Source organism: Phoenix dactylifera, chromosome 6, assembly GCF_009389715.1.
Source record: "Phoenix dactylifera cultivar Barhee BC4 chromosome 6, palm_55x_up_171113_PBpolish2nd_filt_p, whole genome shotgun sequence".
NCBI classification, from domain to species: Eukaryota; Viridiplantae; Streptophyta; class Magnoliopsida; order Arecales; family Arecaceae; genus Phoenix; species Phoenix dactylifera.
In genome coordinates, this window is record NC_052397.1 from 15,577,521 (window position 1) to 15,597,749 (window position 20,229).

The following is a 20,229-nucleotide window of genomic DNA, read 5'->3' on the forward strand; positions in this document are numbered from 1 at the left end:
GGCAACGAGACGATTTATATTTTGAGTCTAAGACAATGAAGAAGACATCCTTTTCGTCTATATCATTGAAAGAAAAAAAGAATGGGCATGGACCACAGTGCTTTAGTTGGATGCATGGAGTTGGTGACACAGCAAGTCATGGCTTAACCAAGTGTATCATTGCAAATGGGGCTGATAGTTGGAGATGAACAATCTAGGATTGAAAAAACATGCCAATAAATAATGACTTGTGACCCAATTATTCGATCAAGAAGTTTGCAAATAATGACCAATCCCTTAAAAAAGGCACGACATCAAGGATAAAAAGATGCAGTTACCTATGAGGACCTATATGGGCATGCCTTTAGTCCAAAAGAAATTAGTTATGCATTAGTAAATCTTGAGTATTTATTTGGGTAAAATCTTGGGTTGTTATAAATGGTATCAAAATAGATCAATCCATGGCTCACGTGGACTAAAGGATACTGCAGCACATGGCTATTTAGGTTAAACAGAAGCTGATCATAGCATTTGTAATTGAATTTATAGTATTTATGTTGGTATTTGAACGGATTTGACTCTTAGCCTATGACTTAAACAACAAGAGTTTATAAGAACCCTTTATATTATTTATGCATTAGGCAGTCCCCAATACTCCAAGCAATATACCATAAAATATAAATTTATAGCTATATTTACAATAAAATATTATTAATAAAAAGGTACTTGCAAGAAGGTTGTAATGCAGCAAATAAATATTTTTAATGATATAAAATAAATATCATAAGTAAAAAGTTATTTTTATAGTAGGGGTGGATGCAACTATGCAAAGCTCCATCTAATGCTGCTCAAATCGATTAATGGCATCCCCTAATGTTGTTGCCGCTGTCGAGGTTGATTGGTTAATGCTTGGATAATGACCATGGAGAACGTGTCGTATGCCCAAGAGCCCTAGCCTTAATTGATAGCCCCCCTAGTTCCTATATTTCCCCAATAAATCCAGGGGCATCAACGTCACACCACCTTCTCACCCATTGCCTTCTCGACACATGTCCAGCCCTTACAGCCTGATGGTTTAAGGTTGGCGTCGACATCCCCCTTCCCTGACACCCTCAAAACCAAGGAGAAATTAATACATGAACCTGGTTCAATGGACCAGTCCAAATGGGGCACGTGTACGGTAAAGAACAGTCATCCCTAATTTAATCTTGAATTATTTAAATACAAAGAGCAACGTGGCGAGTGACTATTGGACTGGTCCATTGGACCTGGTCCATCCAAGAAGACCCAAAAAAAAACACGCTTTTTAAGACAAAACGGTGCGAGCCGGCACGGAGAGAGAAGGGGGGAGGGAGGGAGAGAGAGAGAGAGGGCGAAGGAAAGAAATGGGGAGGGGGAGAGTGGAGCTGAAGAGGATCGAGAACAAGATAAACCGGCAGGTGACGTTCAGCAAGCGGAGGAACGGGCTGCTGAAGAAGGCGTACGAGCTGTCGGTGCTCTGCGATGTGGAGGTCGCCGCCATCATATTCTCCAACCGCGGCAGGCTCTTTGAGTTCTGCAGCACCTCCAGGTACGTCGTACCTGAAGCTTGGAATCCAACTCGAAAGAATTTAGAACATATGGAATGATCTGCTCCTACCCCAGCTGCTTTTGTTTTTTTGCTTTTTGCAATCCGTCTTTGTTTATCTGGATTCTTGGTTTGGATGATCATGATGATGATCTCGGAATTTCTGCTACAATTTCTGTTATATGGATTTCGTTTTGTTTCGTTCTGCAGATTAATTTAGAGTAATTTCGAACTCACTAAATCTGGTGAATTTTTGGCTTGGGATGGCGGGTTCTTGAAGCTGATTGCCATGATTTCTTCTGTGAACTTTATTCTATCTTTGTGAGGTCCAGGTCGGATATTGGAATAGGTGATAGTTTTTGGTGTCTTATCATTGTAATCAGGTGAAATCGCCATGCCTACAGGACGCCTACTGGACCGTGGTTTTGGTTTGGTGGTACTGCGGCAGTGTGTGTTATTTGATGGAGGTCGAAGAGTACTGTTTCATTTGAACATCTTATTTTTATTCAAGGAAAAATGTGTTTGCCAGCCTTTGCCAGCTGATTTCTTTCTTTCTTTCTTTTTGTTTGTTTATTGGTAAACACATCTTTCATCAGTACAGAATCATATGGATAAATTCTCCCGAAGAGGGATTATGTCATCAAGAGCTGAAATCTAATAAAAAAAAACGTAGACCAATAAGAGATCATGGTTCTGAAAAGAAAAATGGGTCCTGTACTTTTTGTCAGTCCTTTCGGAAGCTAGTCAAAATTGAGATCTTTGGATGTTATATTTGCTTCTCAGTTCTCTCTCTCTCTCTCTCTCTCTCTCTCATAAAAACTTTTGCGGTGCTCTTGAATCTTGACAGTGGTAAGTTGTAATTTACTGTTGTATTTTGTTGGTGAGATCTTATGTCCTCATCTTTTGTTGGTGAGTATTTGATTAAGTTCTCGGATGCTACACTAAAATTAAGGCTTCAATTTTATCTTGTGCCTTTTATTCACCTATTTTTGTTTCGCATGCATAGAGTTGCCTTATTTTTTGTTCATTGCAAACCTTTTTTTTATAACGTTTGATGGTAATGATGCCAATAATTTGGCGTTTCTTATAAGAAGCCATAATTTTAAGTGTAAATAAATAAACAAAGTAGAAGAAAAGTAGAAACTGTTATCAGCAAGCACAAGCTTTTTGTTTTTTTAATTCTGCTGATAGAATGGAGGTTGTTAATGGAGACTACTTCCACTAACTAATGCTCGGGAAACAGATTTTCTGGCTAAATTAAAAAGATTGATGGTCAGTTGTTAGCGGAGGAATTTCCTAGAGATTGCTAACTTTAAGTAAATACCCTGAAGTATATCATCAAATAAAAAAGAAGTAAATACCATGAAGTTGTATCGCAAAGTCTCTCTTATTTTTTTCAGAACGTTTTGGAAATAAAATGAGGTTAAAAAGGCTTACAGGGAGGCCGTTAGGAGCTGTCTTGCTCTTGATTCTGGGGGTCTAAAGTTTTCTGTGCTTTGTCTGTAATTTTCCGGTCTCCTCATGACTAGGTTCAGAATAATAGCTATAATGACTAGAATATGTGATATTTTGATGTATTAGAATAAAGCTCCATTTTTCCCTTAGAAAGGCCCCATGGTGGCTCGGAGAAGATGTATTTTATTTCTTACATATTCTTATATAAGAACTTATGGCATTTATAGAAAAAGTATTGGAGAAAAAAAGGAGTAAACTCGATATTAATTATTTCAGATTGATAATGAAGCTACCATTAGTTTTTTAGAAAACAAATATGAGGGAAAACTTATTGTTCAGCAAAATTCCTGTGCGAGGGCAATAAATTGTTTTTATACTCATAGAGATTGAAGTTGCATGCTTTAACCTGACCATTACTTTGTAAGATATAGGTCAGACTGCATAACCCAAAGGTTGAAGTTCTAGGTTTTTTTTCTTTGGCTGAAATGTGAATACAACTTGTTTCCACCATATTTCTCCAATTAATAATACTAATGGCATACATATATGGAGGTTGTGAAATCACTGACTTGGCTCCACACAATCTCATTGCTCAAACATATTATGATGAATAATTTCTTGCAAAGGTGCTTTGCAATGGAACACGACATAGAGAAAACATGGAGCAGCCAGATATGATATAAACATGGATTTAATATGATTTGATTACCCTATTCAATCCATGCATGCCATGTCATTCCATGTGTAAATGCCATCTGCCCTTAAAGGTTCCTTAGAGACTATAGAATAGTTACACAGACCTCCAATATATATGGGGTAGAATGTAAAAATTCAACAAAATTTCACATTGTTTCTGAGATATGTTTTCTCATTTCTGCATTACTGGTTCTTTGCTTTTTGGCAAGCTTGTTCTTTGCCACATCTAAATCTCTGACCTGTTTGGCAATGTCAAACCCAAAGTTTAAAATAATGAGCGGGGAATAATCAAATTATGCCTCTTGTTTTACCATTAATTACACTGGTTGATAATCACCATCGTAGTAGCCACGATGTATTCTTTAACAAAAAAAAAACTCAACCCTGGGTCGAATCAGCTGTAATTCCATGATAAAAGTAAATAATGGTCATGGAGAGAGGTATCTTATTAGGGGATATCAGCAGCACTCAAACCTTGGTCGAATCAGCTTTCTTTGGAAATCTATTTGTGATTGGAATACTCCTTCAGTTGCATTAGCTGGTCTCTTCTTTCACAATATGTTTGAACATCCTTTTCTTGAGACAAAATCAAATAACCTATCCAGAAATGTCATGAGAAAAGTCTCACTTATGATCTTCCTGATAAGATATCTCTTGGAAGACCAAGAATCATGGATCTATGATAGGGTTCCATTTTTAAACATTTCAAAGAAATTACTTGACAAAGCATATGAAAGAGTGAGCTCTTTCCGTACCTAACACTTTACAATATATTCCTAATGTCACCCTCTTTGTTCCTTTAGAATTAAAAGAGACTTTAGGGTGTTCTTTGGCAAATCAAAAGCGTTATTTATTGGAAGATTTGTCTGCGTTAACATATTGTCATTGCAGAAGGATCATGTAAACAGATTGTAAAGTTGGCTCATGCATGCACTTCTTCGTTGCAATTTGCCAGAGTTCATTTAAACAAAAGCATTTCTGAATTGTTACTAGATTGCCTAATTTTACTTTAAAGAGTAACACAAAAATAATCAAAGGGCCCACAGATGTTGGAAACTAAATGAAATTTAATAAAACATTGATTAGTACTAATTAATGGACTCCAAGAACATGTCTCTTAGTATTTCTAAATGGTGCCTCTTAGAGTCTATGTATTTATTTAATGTTTGTGTCTTTTTGTTATAGTGATGCATCTTCGTAAGGGTATACAAAAGGTCATGTATTGTATCCATATAAATCCTTGTTATCCACCATTTTAAAAGTGGGAAAGCAAGCAATTAGTGTGTTAATTGTCTCCAAATCAGTTCCTTTTTTATCTTGTTTGTTTAGTGAAGGTTTGAGTGTTTATTCCTTCTCAAAATTTGTTCTTCTTGTTATTTTATTTTGATCGTTATACTGCAGTCCTGAACGTACAGTCTAGCGTGTAGTCCAGCTACACTTCGAGAGTGGTCATACACTGCACACCAGATATCCTTAGCATGGAGCCTTTGAAAGAACAAGATTTCATTCTTCTCCATGCTTTTGAGCAATCTTCACATTTATCAAATGCATTTTCTCAAGGAAAACTACAAGATGACCATAGAATTTCTGACTGCATGACCAACAAATTGAAAATATTAAGAAATATAATTTTATTCAAGTTTGTCCCATATATCTCCTAAAATCTATTTCATCTTATCTTAATTCTCTTTAAATAATTCACCTGCTAGTTTATCCTTGTTATTTGACACTCTTCATTCCCCCCATATGTCTAGAGAAGCGATTCCTCATGTATAACTTCACCATCATTTAGAGAAGTAGGTTTTTCCTTAAGAGTTTCTTCATCATTCTCTCCTAATCCAACTCCTTATACAGAGTATTTCTAGTAGAAGTAATCAAACCAATTGATTACTTTATTTTTTCAATTGGTTCACTTTAGATTTTAAATATTGTGAGGAACAGGAAATGAAGAATAAAATCATCTTTTGCAGACCATGATTTAGATCCCAAGGACAAAGAAGAGTTCCAAGAGGGTTTTGCTTTGGAAGAACCATTTACTAATAGACAATATGTGGGTGTACATATTTAAGCTTACGTGTTTTTTTGGGGGGTAAATATTTAAGCTTACGTTTGATGACACTTTTGACCAGTGCATGGTTTGAGTTTGACAATGTTGAAACAAGTGAACCATATGAAATCTTAGCGGCAAAATCCAATGACAAGACGTTGATTCTTGGTGGCAGTGATTGCTAGTGTTATGAAGACATGTTCCAATGCCTTCAATATATAAACCTCTTTGAGAATACATATTTGTTGTCTCTAGTACAGTCTCATAAAATATTCCCCATATGGTATACATATTAAGATCTTTATGGGCTAAAACTGGCATCTTGAGATTAATTAGCAAAATCAAAGATGTTCTTGATGCCAGGTAATGGAGCCGTAAGGATTGTTCCTTGCGAATTCCTGCTTTTGAAGGGTATGATTTTTACCCTTGTAGGCGATGTGATGGTCATGGAGGATGACCATCACACATGAACGACTTGGGACTCTTACTGCTAGTATTGAAAGTCTTTGGATCATAAGGAGGATGTTTTGCTTTGCACGTATGTACAAAGCACATTAGTCTTGACGCCCTCTTTTCTTGGTACAATTGAGCACTCTCTTGAATGTCTATTTTCTAAGATTTGACTTTGAAGTTGGTTAAATTTTTATCTCAGAGTGCCTTTATGAAGACATATGTGGCTTGTTGGGAAATAGGCAGTGAAATGGAAAGTGGAAAGAGAAGAAATTGAAGAAAGATACTTGGAGAAATAAGAATTTTGTTCGATAAGATACACTAATTTAAGCGTTTTAATTAAGATAATGTTTTTTCACTATAGATGCAAATGGCCCCATGAAAATTCTGTTTCTATATATGTTTGTTTAGCACTTTCATTATCTTCAAAGACTGCTCCTTCAAGATCTTGGCAACCAAATCACCCTATCTAGAATAGGAAAGAGCAAGAATAACTTCAATAGAAGAGGGTTCCGGTGGCTTGTTTCTATGTGTGCGTGCGCATATGTGTGAGTGGAGAGAAAGAGATATTTGTTGTGTATTATCCCAGCTTTAATCACTTCTCCGTTTATAGTGTATGATCAGACTTTTAGATATCAGTTGGGGTGAAGTGAAGAAATTATTTGTTGTCTATTTTTCCTTTACAGAATAAACAGATGAAGAAACCAATAGTTATTGTTCCAAAAGTTATATGTCCAACTGATGCATCCTCGGCCTAAAACTGAACCAATCAGGATTTTAAATATTTGAATTGTTTTTATTGAAATTTCTCATAAAGGTGGGCTTCTATTGATTATGGATTGATTATATTTTAATTTATTACATAATATAGACTAAGTTATCGCCGGAATGAATATTTAAGAAGCACATAATTAATTTGTGATCATATAGTTATTTTGTACTCTACTGTCTGAGTCATGTGGTGTGATAAGCATTGATGTAGGCTTGATTTAGTTAATAGGCTCTGTAATGGATGGAACCATTATCATTACTAATTAGGTTAGGTTCCTACTCTACTCCTATATATATCTGTCTGTGGAGAAACCCTAGGGCATCAAGGTCTCTATATTCTTAGGGGGCACTTATCCCATTGAGGAGACAGGCATCAAGGAGGAGAAGGAGAGAAAGATCTACCTCATCTTTGTGTTTTTTTTTTCATAAGTATTGTTGCAGTGATCATTAATAGCTGCTTAGGGCTCTTAAGGTATGCTTCGATCTTTTCTGATTTGATTTATAGGCTTTTGTGTTATAATCTCTTGTATGTAGTCCATAAAATTTCATAGTTTCTAGAGTGGATCATTAGTTGGTTCCTATTCGCTCCGTTTCTCCTCCTTTCCCTCCTCCTCCTCCTCCTCCTCCTCCTCTTCTTATTTTCCCCCTCTTTCTTGAAAATACAATATATCATATAATCTATTGTATCTGAGATATTTATAATAGTGAAGTTTTTCTCGTGATTCTTTTCTAACAAAGAAAGGCCTTATATGGAGCTTGGCTGAGAAAATGAATGAGGCTCTCCTTATAGGGGAGGTCTCTACCTTCTTCTCATTCCATCCAGTGGAGCACTAAACCAAAACTCCTATCAAAAAAGCAAAATCAAAATCTAGAGAGAACTCCAAAATCCTAAGTTTCACAATATATCTTATCCTTAATGTTTGTTTTATGAGTAGTTGTTATCATTTATTTTTATGCTATGTACTTAAAATTTTTTGCAATGCTTGTTCCTCGATCTTACAATATTCAGGTTTACTTCATTATTTTCTACTACCTGTTTTGTGAGGTGATACCAGTAATGTGTTTCATGTTATTGTGAAATGTAAGAACTTCAGATGTTGTTGTTGCTAATTTTCTGCTAGTGTTTTGTAACATGTCCTATAGTATCCTTTTCAGTCATGTTGCTTGGCATGCAAAATGAAATATTGCTACACAGTCTGTTTCACCAATGATCGTGTGATTTTCTGAATCAGGTGCATTCTTGGAGTCTCAGTCAAGAACCTTTCAACCATATTAGGTCTATTTATAATAATGTTGAAAATAATAAACCCATGCCCAACCCATTTAATTTATTTGAATCCATAGCAGCTGGCCAGCTCGAATGAGACTTCACTTGTTTGTTATATAGCTTGAAAAGATAAAAATAGGATTAGAGTTTCAAATAATGTGAGAAAGAGGAGGATAAGGAATTAAAGTTGAGAACAAAACATGATTACTCCTAAATATGTTCTCCACCCCACTTTTCTCTCAGTATTCTGGCTTTTTTTTTTTGAGCAATGAACTGTATGATATTTCTGATCACCTCAACCTTAGCTGGATCATTTCCTCCTACTTTATTACGAATATCCTAGAGACCTAGGTTGAGCCCTAGTGTCTATCCTGAAACTCACTTATTTATATTTAGATTGATCTCAAGTAACTCAAACCCAGGCTTAGTGTAGAACCCCTCTCGTAGATCCATTTGTTTTGGGCTAGTTCAAATGGCCTATCATTCCAGGTCAGAAACCACACGTAGTATTAACTTGATGAAAAGATTTTTCAAAGATAGGAGTCCCGGTTATATCTTCAATTTGGACTAGAATTATATGTTAGGGAGACCATTTGTGGATTTTGGAAATACTTAGTATGGTCATACTATTTTCCTGAAATAGCCAAAATACAACAGAATTTGCTGGCAGCTATAAATTTCTTGAACGACTATATCATTTTGAATGTATGAAAAATAAAAAATTATGAAGTATTACTAGCCAATAATTTTTTTGAAAACATGCAAGATATTTCACCAAACTATTATCTAAATTGTGTCCTGCCTTGTGATCAAATAATGATTCATTACCATTAAAAGTATGTGAAAAAACAAAGGGATGATCATGGATTGAATAGGGACTTGAAAATAGTATATCCATGTCCATATCTATTTTCCTTTGGCCAATATGAATTTTGTTTGGCATATATCATTATGGATGTGGATGTTAACTGGTTGCTAAAATTAGCATTCATTTTTTTTCTCATGATGAATATACATACAATTGGATATTCACAATATCAATGTAAAAGTTAGACGATATAAATCTTATGAGCGGAATGTTATTATACTTTATTAAGTTAACTCAAACAAAGCATAAGCCTTCCAACTTTATCTTATACTTTCTTTTTTTTAAAAAAAAAAAATCAATTGACTATTCAAAGAAGAAGAAAGAAATGCTTTACCCACTTATAATACTTAGTGACCTTAATAACTCCATAAAAATACATACTTTGGCTTTAAATGCTGGATCTAGTTGTTGGCTGCAACCCACAAGTTCAAATATCGTTCTATAGGAGTAAAAAGTAGATCCATGCATAAATAGAACATGCATGTAGAAACATATCAATACCCACATTTCTTTGGTGGATACAAATAAAAATACAAGTATCAGTCTGATGCCAGAATTTGTCATTGCATTTGGATAAATTCAGAAACAAATTGGATTTAGATTGACATTACATGTTCTGCTTTATGCTAAGAACAAGGCTTGCACTAGGAAAATCCAATTCAAATAATAGTCATGCATAGATATCAAAGAGAAAACCGATCAAGGTTGCCGATATTGCCCGTATATGGAAGATGACAAAGAAGATAGCAGCCCTAATCATGACAAGTTCAAGAACATATTATGATTCCTTAGCACTATCCATGGGCAAAGCTATGTACGTGTGTCTCCATTGCCATGGCTCTTTATGTGGAGAGATTAGCTATATTGGTTGCTGCTTAGTATTCTTTTACCCCAACAGTAGAAAGTCACTAACATATTTATGTCAAAACTTATGATTTAGTTACTTTTATCTTGAATTTCAGAACTTAGGCTTGTGGGCTTCGAAATTGATATTGATTAAGATGGTATCAAGATGAGCTTTCCTCAAGCTATTGCTAACTTTAAAGTTTACAATGTATTTTGCTAGATGGTGCTAATATAAGCTTCCATCAAGCTATTGCCAATTTAAGGTTTACAACATATTTTGCTATAAGGCTCGCCTAGTTGACACCATCTGTTAAGATTTCAATTTTGATATCGTCAACCTAAACCTCAATTTTGACTTGGCAATTCATGTTTTACATAACAAATTAATTCTATTTGAACATGCAATAAATGACATTTAAATATGCACATGAATGGTGAGTTTGGCATGAGATATTTATGCAGGATTAGATCAAATTTTCTGCTGCAGTTGCTTCTTTACAAAATATATGACTCTAGAGTATCCATGTGTTAATAAGAAGAAAAACTTCCAATATGTTTTGCATAAAAGGAAAACTGTTCTGGGTGCTTTCAACCATAACAACATTGCATCTTGTCATTTAAAGTAATTTTAGAACAACTTGATGCATATGCACGAGGTCACTAAAATACATGATTTTTTGATGTAAGTTAGAGTATGCCCTCAACACTAAATCTTCAATTAAATATTTAACAAATCAAAATTAGCCATAGGGTAAAACTAGTGTTTTGTTTTTTATTTTTCCAAGACTAAAAGGGGCTAATTCTCAATTGCTATCCAAACCTACCCAAGTCAACCTCACTTAGACTAAAGCCTAGGCCTCCAGGCAAATTCAATCAAAGCTCACAAATTGGGCTCAATGAGGGCCATTAATTAGCTCTGACTTAGCTCTCCACCATCACCCATCATCATAGTACTAAAAATCGCATTCACACCATTTCCATGAATGCTCTAGGGTATGCATTAACGAAATGTCAATTTCTTGTTTAACATCGGAAATAGATTGGGTAAACGAGGTATGAAAGATGGCATCTCATCCAAGTGTACATGGTGTTCCGACTTTGTCTTTTGAAGCTATTTTTACTCTACATTAAAAAAGTACTAATTTGTGAATGTTGTTTCTCAGCACCACCCTATTCTCTACAATGAGCACCAATCTCTTGTGGCAATTGGGGATTGATGCAATATATAGGGGTCATGTGGGTGATAAGCAGGCCACATCTTATCCCATCAATCATAGCATGTCGGAAATTAGAGTGGAGAATGGAGTGGTGTGGTGAAGCATCTTTCATCATTTACACACCATTTTATCCTATTTTCGGACTATATTTTTTCTTTTTTTTGTGATGATGGTTCTAGCATATGTCATGATTGATAATAACTATAAAGTGCTTGAGCATTTATATGGATTTTTGTATGGATATATACTTCTTGAATAAAGTATATACTAGATGGTCATACGTCAAACTTCATTTGGGGATTAAGATGGTTTTATAGTGTTGAGTATAGTTTTTTGTACAGAGAAAATTAGGGTTAACCAAACTGATGATGATCAAAATTGTTCAAGGTATATAACATAATAACAAGCAAGTTACTAGTGAGATGAAATGAGTGAAATAAACATTGGAAATTCCCAAAGAACATTGACTTGATTCAGCTTACAATGTGACATGAGTTACAACATATTTTGTCTGATATGATGGTTCTAATTGACCATATTTTAAGGAATTAAATATAATTGAAAGTGAACTGATTATTATGATGTTTCAAGGTCAGAAACTATACCGGATATGAAAAATTATTGTTCTCTAATGAAATGTTACTGAATATTTTGGGAAGGAGTCTAGAGAAACATTTATATTAGGTGATTTGCCATGATGATTTACTTTAGCTAGTCAATAAAAATCACATCAATGGTTCCTAACAAGATAAGTAAATTATAAGTAGTCATGTATGTTTCTTCAAAAGAAAATTATAAATAGTAATACATAAATTTCTTGGGAACTGTTGTTGACACTGTGTAGGGGCTCGATTACTTATTTACCTAGTATGAGCTTTTTACCAACTTAGAAAAGTATGTTTACCATCTTATATTTTTTGTAGGTATTAGTGATGGGAAGCAAATGGAAAATCTCTTTCATCCAAGCAGTTGAGCTAGCATACTTGCAAAAGAAAATTTATCCCCCATAATATTCTTCTTTAGAAGTGTCACATCTCAAACCTATCATCTGGGTTGACACGTGACATGGCTGCATATTCCATAGAGTATAACTTTAGCGAACATGCAAGGCATGCTAGATGACTAAAATTATCACAAATAATTCATCATTTCTAGAATAGAACATTAGCTCCACTATTATTGAATAACAAAAATAATCCAAATGCAATTTTTGAATATCCAATAGTATCAAAGATATTTATTTTGCTTCCACCTTGCACTGCTGAATCCTAAACTTCAAGTGAGTGTTAAGCATTTTGTGGCTCTGAAAAGAAGGTTAAAAGGCCGGCATTAGCTAATTACGTCAGTAAGAATCCCCTCTTCCCACATGCACACACCAATACAAATGATGCATAATAATGAACATAACCGATAGAATGGCATTAAAGTAGAGATAGTGGTCATAACATATATATACCAAATTATTCAATATTTAAAATTTCGATCTATTAGTCATTAAACTCGACATATCGATCAATAGCACTTTACCCCAATAATGACCTCAAATAAGCATCTTATTAGCATCAAATTAACAAAGTTAGGCTTCCTGGGATTGCACAACAAAGACTTCCAAATATTTGTAAAGTTTTGAACTAGCCATAATAACACTCTGGCCTATGGCTAACAAACCATAATAGCATGTTCCTTCTTGTGGCGGCATTATCTACAATATCATGTTCCAAGCCGTAGCAAGGCTATCCACAGGTGTCACATTCTTTTCCATGATGAGGCTATCCACAATGCCATATTTCTTCCCATAATGAGGCTATCCACATTAATGTGGTTAATCCAATAACCCTTTTTGTATTAAACACTAGATTATGCCAGATTTTATTTATTTTAACTAATTTTACACATTACACTTGCCACATTAAAATATAATCATGCCATGATTCATGCAAAAATCAGAGTAATCATCCTCATCCTAATGCATGCTATTTAAAATAGTCTATATAAAACATTTTTCCCTAGCCTTACCTAATTCAATTGAATTTTTTCAGAATTAATTAAATGAGGAAATTAGGATCAAGATTCAAGTATAGAACCCATGCTAGACCGCTCCTTGTCCAGACAATCACACCTCTACAAAAATTAAGATCACTGGATTAAGGAGAAAATAGAGTATGGGAGAAGTAGAAGGGATAATGTTAGTCAAGTGAAGATGTTGATTGTCCTCAAATCTATTCAGATTTGAGATAAGGCTAGCTAGATGGCAATGTCCAGCATCCCTAAATCAATTTAGATCTGAGTGACAACCGACTAGATCAAGAGCAAGAGTCAGATCTCAGTAGGGGCGGCATAGCCAAAGATGTTAATGGCCTAATTCATCGACTCCAAATGGAGAGCAGCTGGCAGAAGGCCCTCGCAAGAAACTAAGAAAAAAACTAGCATCAAAGAGAAAAGGTTGAAAGAGAGAGAGAAGGGGTAAGAGGGTCTTCTATTTTATTGATAGAAGAGGAAGAGGGAGAGAAAGGGGGAGAGTGAGTGAGAGGAGGAGCCAAGCTCAACTGTGACACAACGGTGGTGGAATCTGGGGACCGACTATGGCAGCAGCCAACTGGGTCAGATGGCCAAAGGGGAAAAACATGGAAAAAAGGGATCCATTGTTGTAAAACTCGGTCAACCACCGATTGAGCGACAAAGTCTGGTACACATGCCGGTGGTTAACTAACATTGAGGGGAAGAGATGAAGACCTATGAAAAAGAGGTTCAAGCATCTCAAAACTAGGAAAAGGTTAGATCCATGGCCACTGAATAAGGGTCTCAACCGTGAAATAGGACTATTAGGGAATGGCTCAAGTTGACCACTCGGTAGACAGCAAGATCTGGCATGGATGTCTTTGGCACATGCTGTAGCAGGGAGGGGAGATGGTCGAGGAAAGAGGTCCGAACAATTTTAGATCTTCGAGATAAGGGAGCACAATAGGATGCCTTGCTTTGAAATAAGGTCACTGAGATCGCCTCGGGATCTATCACCAACCAAGCGATAGGTTTCAATGAGCACCCAACATCTTGAGCATCCATAGGAGAGGAGCTAAAGGGGAGAGGTGGACAAAAATAGAGGGAACAGAGTGAGGATTTTAGGCATTTTTCTTCGCCCTCGCTAGTCATTACATGCATGGTGTCAAGCCCAAGTCCTCCTAGAGATCGCAGTTTTGGATGTGTCACTCCGGTGGGGATTTCAGCCTCCTAGCTTGGCCAAGCAGTGATCTTGCTTGGTTAGAAATTCAAGCTTTAACTTGACAAGATCGCCAAATCGACTCGGTCGACCGACCGACCGAGTCAAGTATGGGCCTCACATCCTTCCATCAAAAGAAATTATATCCCCAAAATTAATATTTTTGGGGCCTTCAAAATATTAAGGGTAGCCTCCATCTCAAAATGATTGCTTCACTGAATCTTGACATGTAGGATGGTACAATATCTCAAGACATGGTCCTTCTTATCCATAATTCGAAAAGGATGCACCTCATAGGTCAAATCCTCATGAAACTGTAGTGCTCAAGCTTTATTAGTCTTTTTGAGTGAGGTCCTAAGTTGTTGCAAATAGTATCATAGTGGATTCAACCCATGGTTCATGTGGACTAGGAGACATTATAGTGGAGCCCATTTAGATTAACTACAGGATGATTGTAATATTTGTGATTGGATTTGTGGTACTTGTGATTAAATTTAACTGAATTTGGACTCTTAGCTTGGCTAGGATGCTAGTACTTAAATGCGGGGTGGGGAGGGAAGTATGTGAGGATCCATGCAGCCATATGTTTAGTCCCACATCGGCTATGCATTAGATAGATCTTGAATACTTATACAGAGCCAATGAATCTATATATCACTTTTTAGCTAGCCTTTTTGGATGAGGTCCAACATTGTTACAAGAAGTCAAGTCCCACTAATAAGATTTTAGTGCTTTAATTGTGTCAAGAAATTTCGTGCTTCAAACAAGGAGCTCTTAATAAGCAAGCATAATTTTGAGTATAAATAAGCTGTTGATGATCCTGTTGGCGAGGATGTTGGATGAAATAAAGGATTGAAGAAAATCTATCTCCTAGAATGTATAGAGACAAGGATGGTAAAGAGGCCATGGAGATCTTGGTTCAGGAGTACCTTATCTATATTCTTGGGCCATAATTGGGACTCTGGCACCTGCACTAGAACATGAGAGGCCTTATATTACAAGTTACACCAATCCTCTCATGCAACATAGCATGAAGAATTTTTATGGGCACAAAACGGGCGACTCCCCCAGCATTGCTCATCACAAAATATTCTCATACTTTAATGGGTCATACCTTGATTCATGAAGCTAGACCATCCAGATGGGACAAGGCTTGTTTATTATAAGTCGGACCAAACCAAAACTGTGTCATTTTTTAATTTATTTTGTTATAGTTTTCCTCACAAAGCCATCTTAGTCTTTTGGTTAAATGCTCAGTATCAGTATATAATTGGCATCCCTGCACCGGTTATTCATAAGACTTATCTCTTGGCATCTTCATCAGCACTCTAATCATATGGTTAGATTTGATGCATTCCATTTTGCTTTTAAGTACAAGGAGATAAACTCTGAACCCTTGTGGCATGCATGCATTCAGGATTATTAGCAAGAGGCAAATGATAATCAAATATATCATGGTGGCAATGAAGTGTTCTTTTAAATCCTTCAGAATTAGATCGTGTACAATTGCTTTTTCTCCTCAATTGTTTCTCTTTGCTACCATACAAATTTTCAGATGCTTTCTGCCTCGTTTGGCTGCTGATTTTGCATAATTATTAGTTCCCTAAGAAAGCAGTGTGTACTTCAAACTTTATTGATTGAACCACTATTACAGCGTCATTCAAACGTTTATCATCTCATAATTGGAATTCCCCTTCACAAGTTCCAAATTTGCTAGAGTAATTTCTCTATTATCTTTTTTGTTTTTTATTAGATTTTTCAGCCCTGTGGTCAGTTTGTTCCATGCATGATATCTTTTATGTTGTGTTTTGCCTTTTGCTTATATTTATCATGTAAGACCTTAGTGTTAATTGAATTCAGTTTCTACCATCATGCAGTATGCTCGAGACAATTGAGAGGTACCAGAAGTGCAGCTATAATGCATCAGACGCAATAGTTCCTCCAAAGGAGACACAGGTTTCTGTGAGTTCACAATAACATGATCGAAATGTTATTGTAACTTAGTAGGAAATTACTATGTCAAGTTTGTACAATACCTCTATAAAATATGTCTACATATGTGATATTTCTGTTTACTATGTCTTTGCTATTTGGTTGACCCGGATATCTTTAAATGACATTGACAATTGTTGCCCTATTTGCAGTTACATCATGTAATTTGTTGAGTGTAAATATCTTAAGAGAATATTATTATGTTGATAGTCCATATTATACAAGTTATTATTAGTTATGTAATTAATTTCTGTTTTTCTTCAAGAATACGTTATATCATGTATGCTGGAACTTCAAGTTGGTTTGATATACATATTTTCAGAAAATTTGCATCTATCCTTAGGCTTATGATTGCTGACTAGGTACTATTTCTCTGTTCCGAAGCAGAACAGTTATCATGAATATTTGAAGCTGAAAGCTAGAGTTGAATTTCTACAGCGTTCTCAAAGGTAGTCTTTTGAACATATATTTTGGTGAATTCCTTTGCTCTCACTTCCATTCTCTGCTAGTTGTAGTTCTGTAATCTGAATAACTGTATATACATTCTGCTTGTCATGTATAGAGATTGTAATCGTAATTTTAACCATGATGTTTTAGAAATCTTCTTGGTGAAGACCTTGGTCCATTAAGTGTAAAGGAGCTCGAGCAACTTGACAACCAAATAGAGATATCTCTCAAGCACATCAGATCAACAAAGGTAATTATGAATTTTGTTTAATTTCTAGTACGTCTATAAATAGCTAAAAAGTTAAACAAAATGCGATTGTCTTGTATATTGTATTCACTAGTATTAGGATTTGTTTTATGATAAATTATTTATTTTTGTCAAAAGGCTATTGGCAACTTTTTATATTGCAATATTTACATAGAAGGAATAGCGGTAAGGTAATGAGAAGAGGGTCATGATAAATGAAAAATGAAATTGTTCATTCACTTTGATGATTTAGTTCTTGATCCCTTCCTTGTGGCGTTTGATTTTCAGGGAAACTCATCGTACATGGTCTTTTGGCCCTAAAATCTTCATATCCATGATCATTATTATGTGTTCTTGTGACCTGTATACATGAAATGAAAAGCGAAAAATATGGGAAACCCCTTAGACGAATGGGTTTGTTGTTATTTGTTTGCAAGCATTTTTTAAGTCTTATATCCTGGGTTATCAAAACAGTCCTATGTAGGTAATTTCCATATGAAGGTGCACCGTAATGAATTTTTTACTTAGTTATTAGAAATTGCAATTCCTTCACTCTTGTATGTGTGACTTGGTCATCAGAAATTTTGACACTATTAAAGCTTCTGTGCTGTTTAAATAGGATATTTAGTCACTTTTGAGCAGAACTTACGTAGTAAATTGAAGGGAATTCTAGTGGCAAGATCCTAACTACGTTGGATTCGAATAAATCCCAACCCTCCATTTCTTTGGAACAGGTCCAGGGTCCTACGTGGTGCTGTCCACCCTGAACTGTATTTTTGATGATTTGTAATTAGGATTTTGATATCTCTATTATTGTGATATTATTTTTCAGTAGAAAGGCTTGCAATCCTAGATGACCTATAGTTGAATGTATTTACAATATAGTCTTCATGAAAAGGAACAAAAATTGCTGGAGCAACCTTGTTGAAGCTTTTTCATCTTCTCCCTTTGCTTCCTTTTTCTGCGTTTAAAGGAATGCAGGCGGAATATAGCTTCTTGTATAACATGCACTACTGTACTTCGCTTTCCTTGATATAACATGTACTTGCAAAAGAGTTCTAACGATATTTTGCTGTTTTTTAGTGATGTCCGCAACAGGGACTGGAGGAGCCAAAATTATGTTTAGATATGCATGTAGATTTCCTGTTTTTTTTTCAGTCCAAATGATGTTTATGATTCTGAACATGTTCCCTGAACATTTGCAGACCCAATTAATGCTTGATCAGCTATGTGATGTTAAGCGCAAGGTAACTTCCTTGGGCACCTTTAACCTTGACTCAGTTTCTGCCTTGCCAGCACTTTCTTTCTTTCTTGTCTTTTCTTTTCTTTTCCTTACTTTTGAGTCAACAAAATTTATCTTCATGCAGGAACAAATGTTGCAGGAAGCTAACAAAGCCTTGAGAAGAAAGGTATCATAATTCATCAAATTGATAACTAATGCCATATTCTTGCCAACAACCATTATGTCCCAAATTATAGCCATCCTTGATTAGTTACTGAGCTTGCCATCCACTGCACGATAGTATCCCTTATTTTTTGTTGATACTCCAGAGACGTGCAATGCATATTAAGTTTAAAGAGAACAAAATTTCTGAAATTTTTGAAAAATAATTATTTACATAGAATCGCAGACGATATAGATATTGAGAAAAAATAAACGCATACAAGTAAACAAAGCAATAAAGAATTAACTAGATGAAATAAAATTAGTCAAGCATTTCATTTTTGTGAGGTTAGGGTGAGGAGCAATGTTGCCGAGAGTCCATGTAGACCTCAACTGATGCTCTTTAATAAGAACAGATGCATAAGGATGGTCTTCTTATAATTGTACTCCTTTGACATTGTTAAGTGTTGACAAAAAAGATTACTGTTCTCTTGGATGGATAATGGATGATCCTCCTTCCTTTTGAGAGGCACGCAAAGTATGGAATACTTCTACTGTCATGGCAAGCTTAAAAAGCAGTATCTTCTGGGAGTATCTCTTTCTTCACCTTTTTGATATGCCATCACGCTTTTAGTTAGTATAAACAGTTAAAAACACTAATAATCTGGAAGCTTTTAGAGTCATCTGATAACTCAGGTCAGTGTTCTTACCTTTTGCTTCCCCAACAATTTTCAAATCACCATCTTTTTCTTTCTTTGTTCCTTTAATCTTGGCTGCCTAAAGTTTCTTGTAGGTAATCCATCTTCTCAATGCAAGATTCTCTCTCTCTCTCTCTGTGTGTGCAACATTTGGCTTTTACCTTGAGAGTCTGTCATTTAGGGATGAAACAAGATGTTGCTTGTTCTCTTACACAAAAAATCCGAGCTCCAAAGGGTAATCCAAGTCACTTTATAATCTTGATCTTTTTCATGGAAGCTGGAAGAAGGTACAAATAATCCCCTCCAACTTTCATGGCAAAATGGAGCAAATGATGTGGGGAATGCCCCATGTGGTGGTGAACCTCCTCAATCGCAGGGATTCTTTCAACCCCTGGGATGTGAACCTTCTCTGCAAATTGGGTAACACTCATTCTTGTTAAACACAGTAGATCTTTTTGGCAGACTAAACCCAGTACATTTACCCATTACTTGGTTTGCTAATTGCATGATGGATGATCTTATATGTGCAGATACCATCCAGTTTGTATAGATCAATTGAACACTGAAGCCGCCGCCACCCAGAATGTTAATGGGTACTTTCCCTGGTGGATTTGACGAGTTCTGGAACTTGAAAACTTTCTACCTCTACAGCTGAAAATGCTACCTGATCAATTCTTCCTTCCTGTTTTTATATTTTACTCTGATGTTCCTTTCCCTAAAAGTCTCATATGAAGATATGATAATAATAGATCTTGAGTCTTTGTATCTGTAAAGTGAACCAAAATATGTTGCTAGATGAATGTGGAATGGTACAATAGTTTGTATTGAAATAATATTATATAGAAGTTAATAAGATACATTATGATAATAATAGATCTTGAGTCTTTGTATCTGTAAAGTGAACCAAAATATGTTGCTAGATGAATGTGGAATGGTACAATAGTTTGTATTGAAATAATATTATAAAGAAATTAATAAGATACATTATGAATAATTTTTTACTGTCTCTAATGAACATTCTGAGCAATCTATGGGATCGTATATGTTGCTTATGTTAGTTAATGGATGCGTCTAGCACTCC

General features: G+C 35.5%; 1 protein-coding gene across 4 annotated transcripts; it reads left to right on the forward strand.

The window, feature by feature from the left end:
* Positions 1-1,318: 1,318 nt before the first annotated feature.
* LOC103722306 (agamous-like MADS-box protein MADS2) lies at positions 1,319-20,021 on the forward strand. Of its 4 annotated transcripts, none has more exons than XM_008812811.4 (8): positions 1,319-1,549; positions 16,258-16,342; positions 16,757-16,821; positions 16,970-17,069; positions 18,272-18,313; positions 18,434-18,475; positions 19,426-19,568; positions 19,679-20,021. In XM_008812811.4, exons 1-8 carry the CDS (start codon positions 1,365-1,367, stop codon positions 19,761-19,763), a joined length of 747 nt encoding a protein of 248 aa, XP_008811033.2. In that variant the 5' UTR covers positions 1,319-1,364; the 3' UTR covers positions 19,764-20,021. The 4 variants fall into 4 exon arrangements, with proteins under 4 accessions (XP_008811033.2, XP_008811034.2, XP_008811035.2 ...); XM_008812812.4 differs by having other exon boundaries at positions 16,760-16,821; XM_008812813.4 differs by having other exon boundaries at positions 16,258-16,336.
* Positions 20,022-20,229: the final 208 nt, after the last annotated feature.

Coding starts and splice junctions, on each gene's coding strand:
- LOC103722306 (XM_008812811.4), top strand. CDS start 1,365: ATGGGGAGGGGGAGAGTGGAGCTGAAGAGGATCGAGAACAAGATAAAC. Junction 16,343..16,756: donor CAAAGGAGACACAGGTTTCT/GTGAGTTCACAA, acceptor TCTGTTCCGAAG/CAGAACAGTTATCATGAATA. Junction 16,822..16,969: donor TTTCTACAGCGTTCTCAAAG/GTAGTCTTTTGA, acceptor ATGATGTTTTAG/AAATCTTCTTGGTGAAGACC.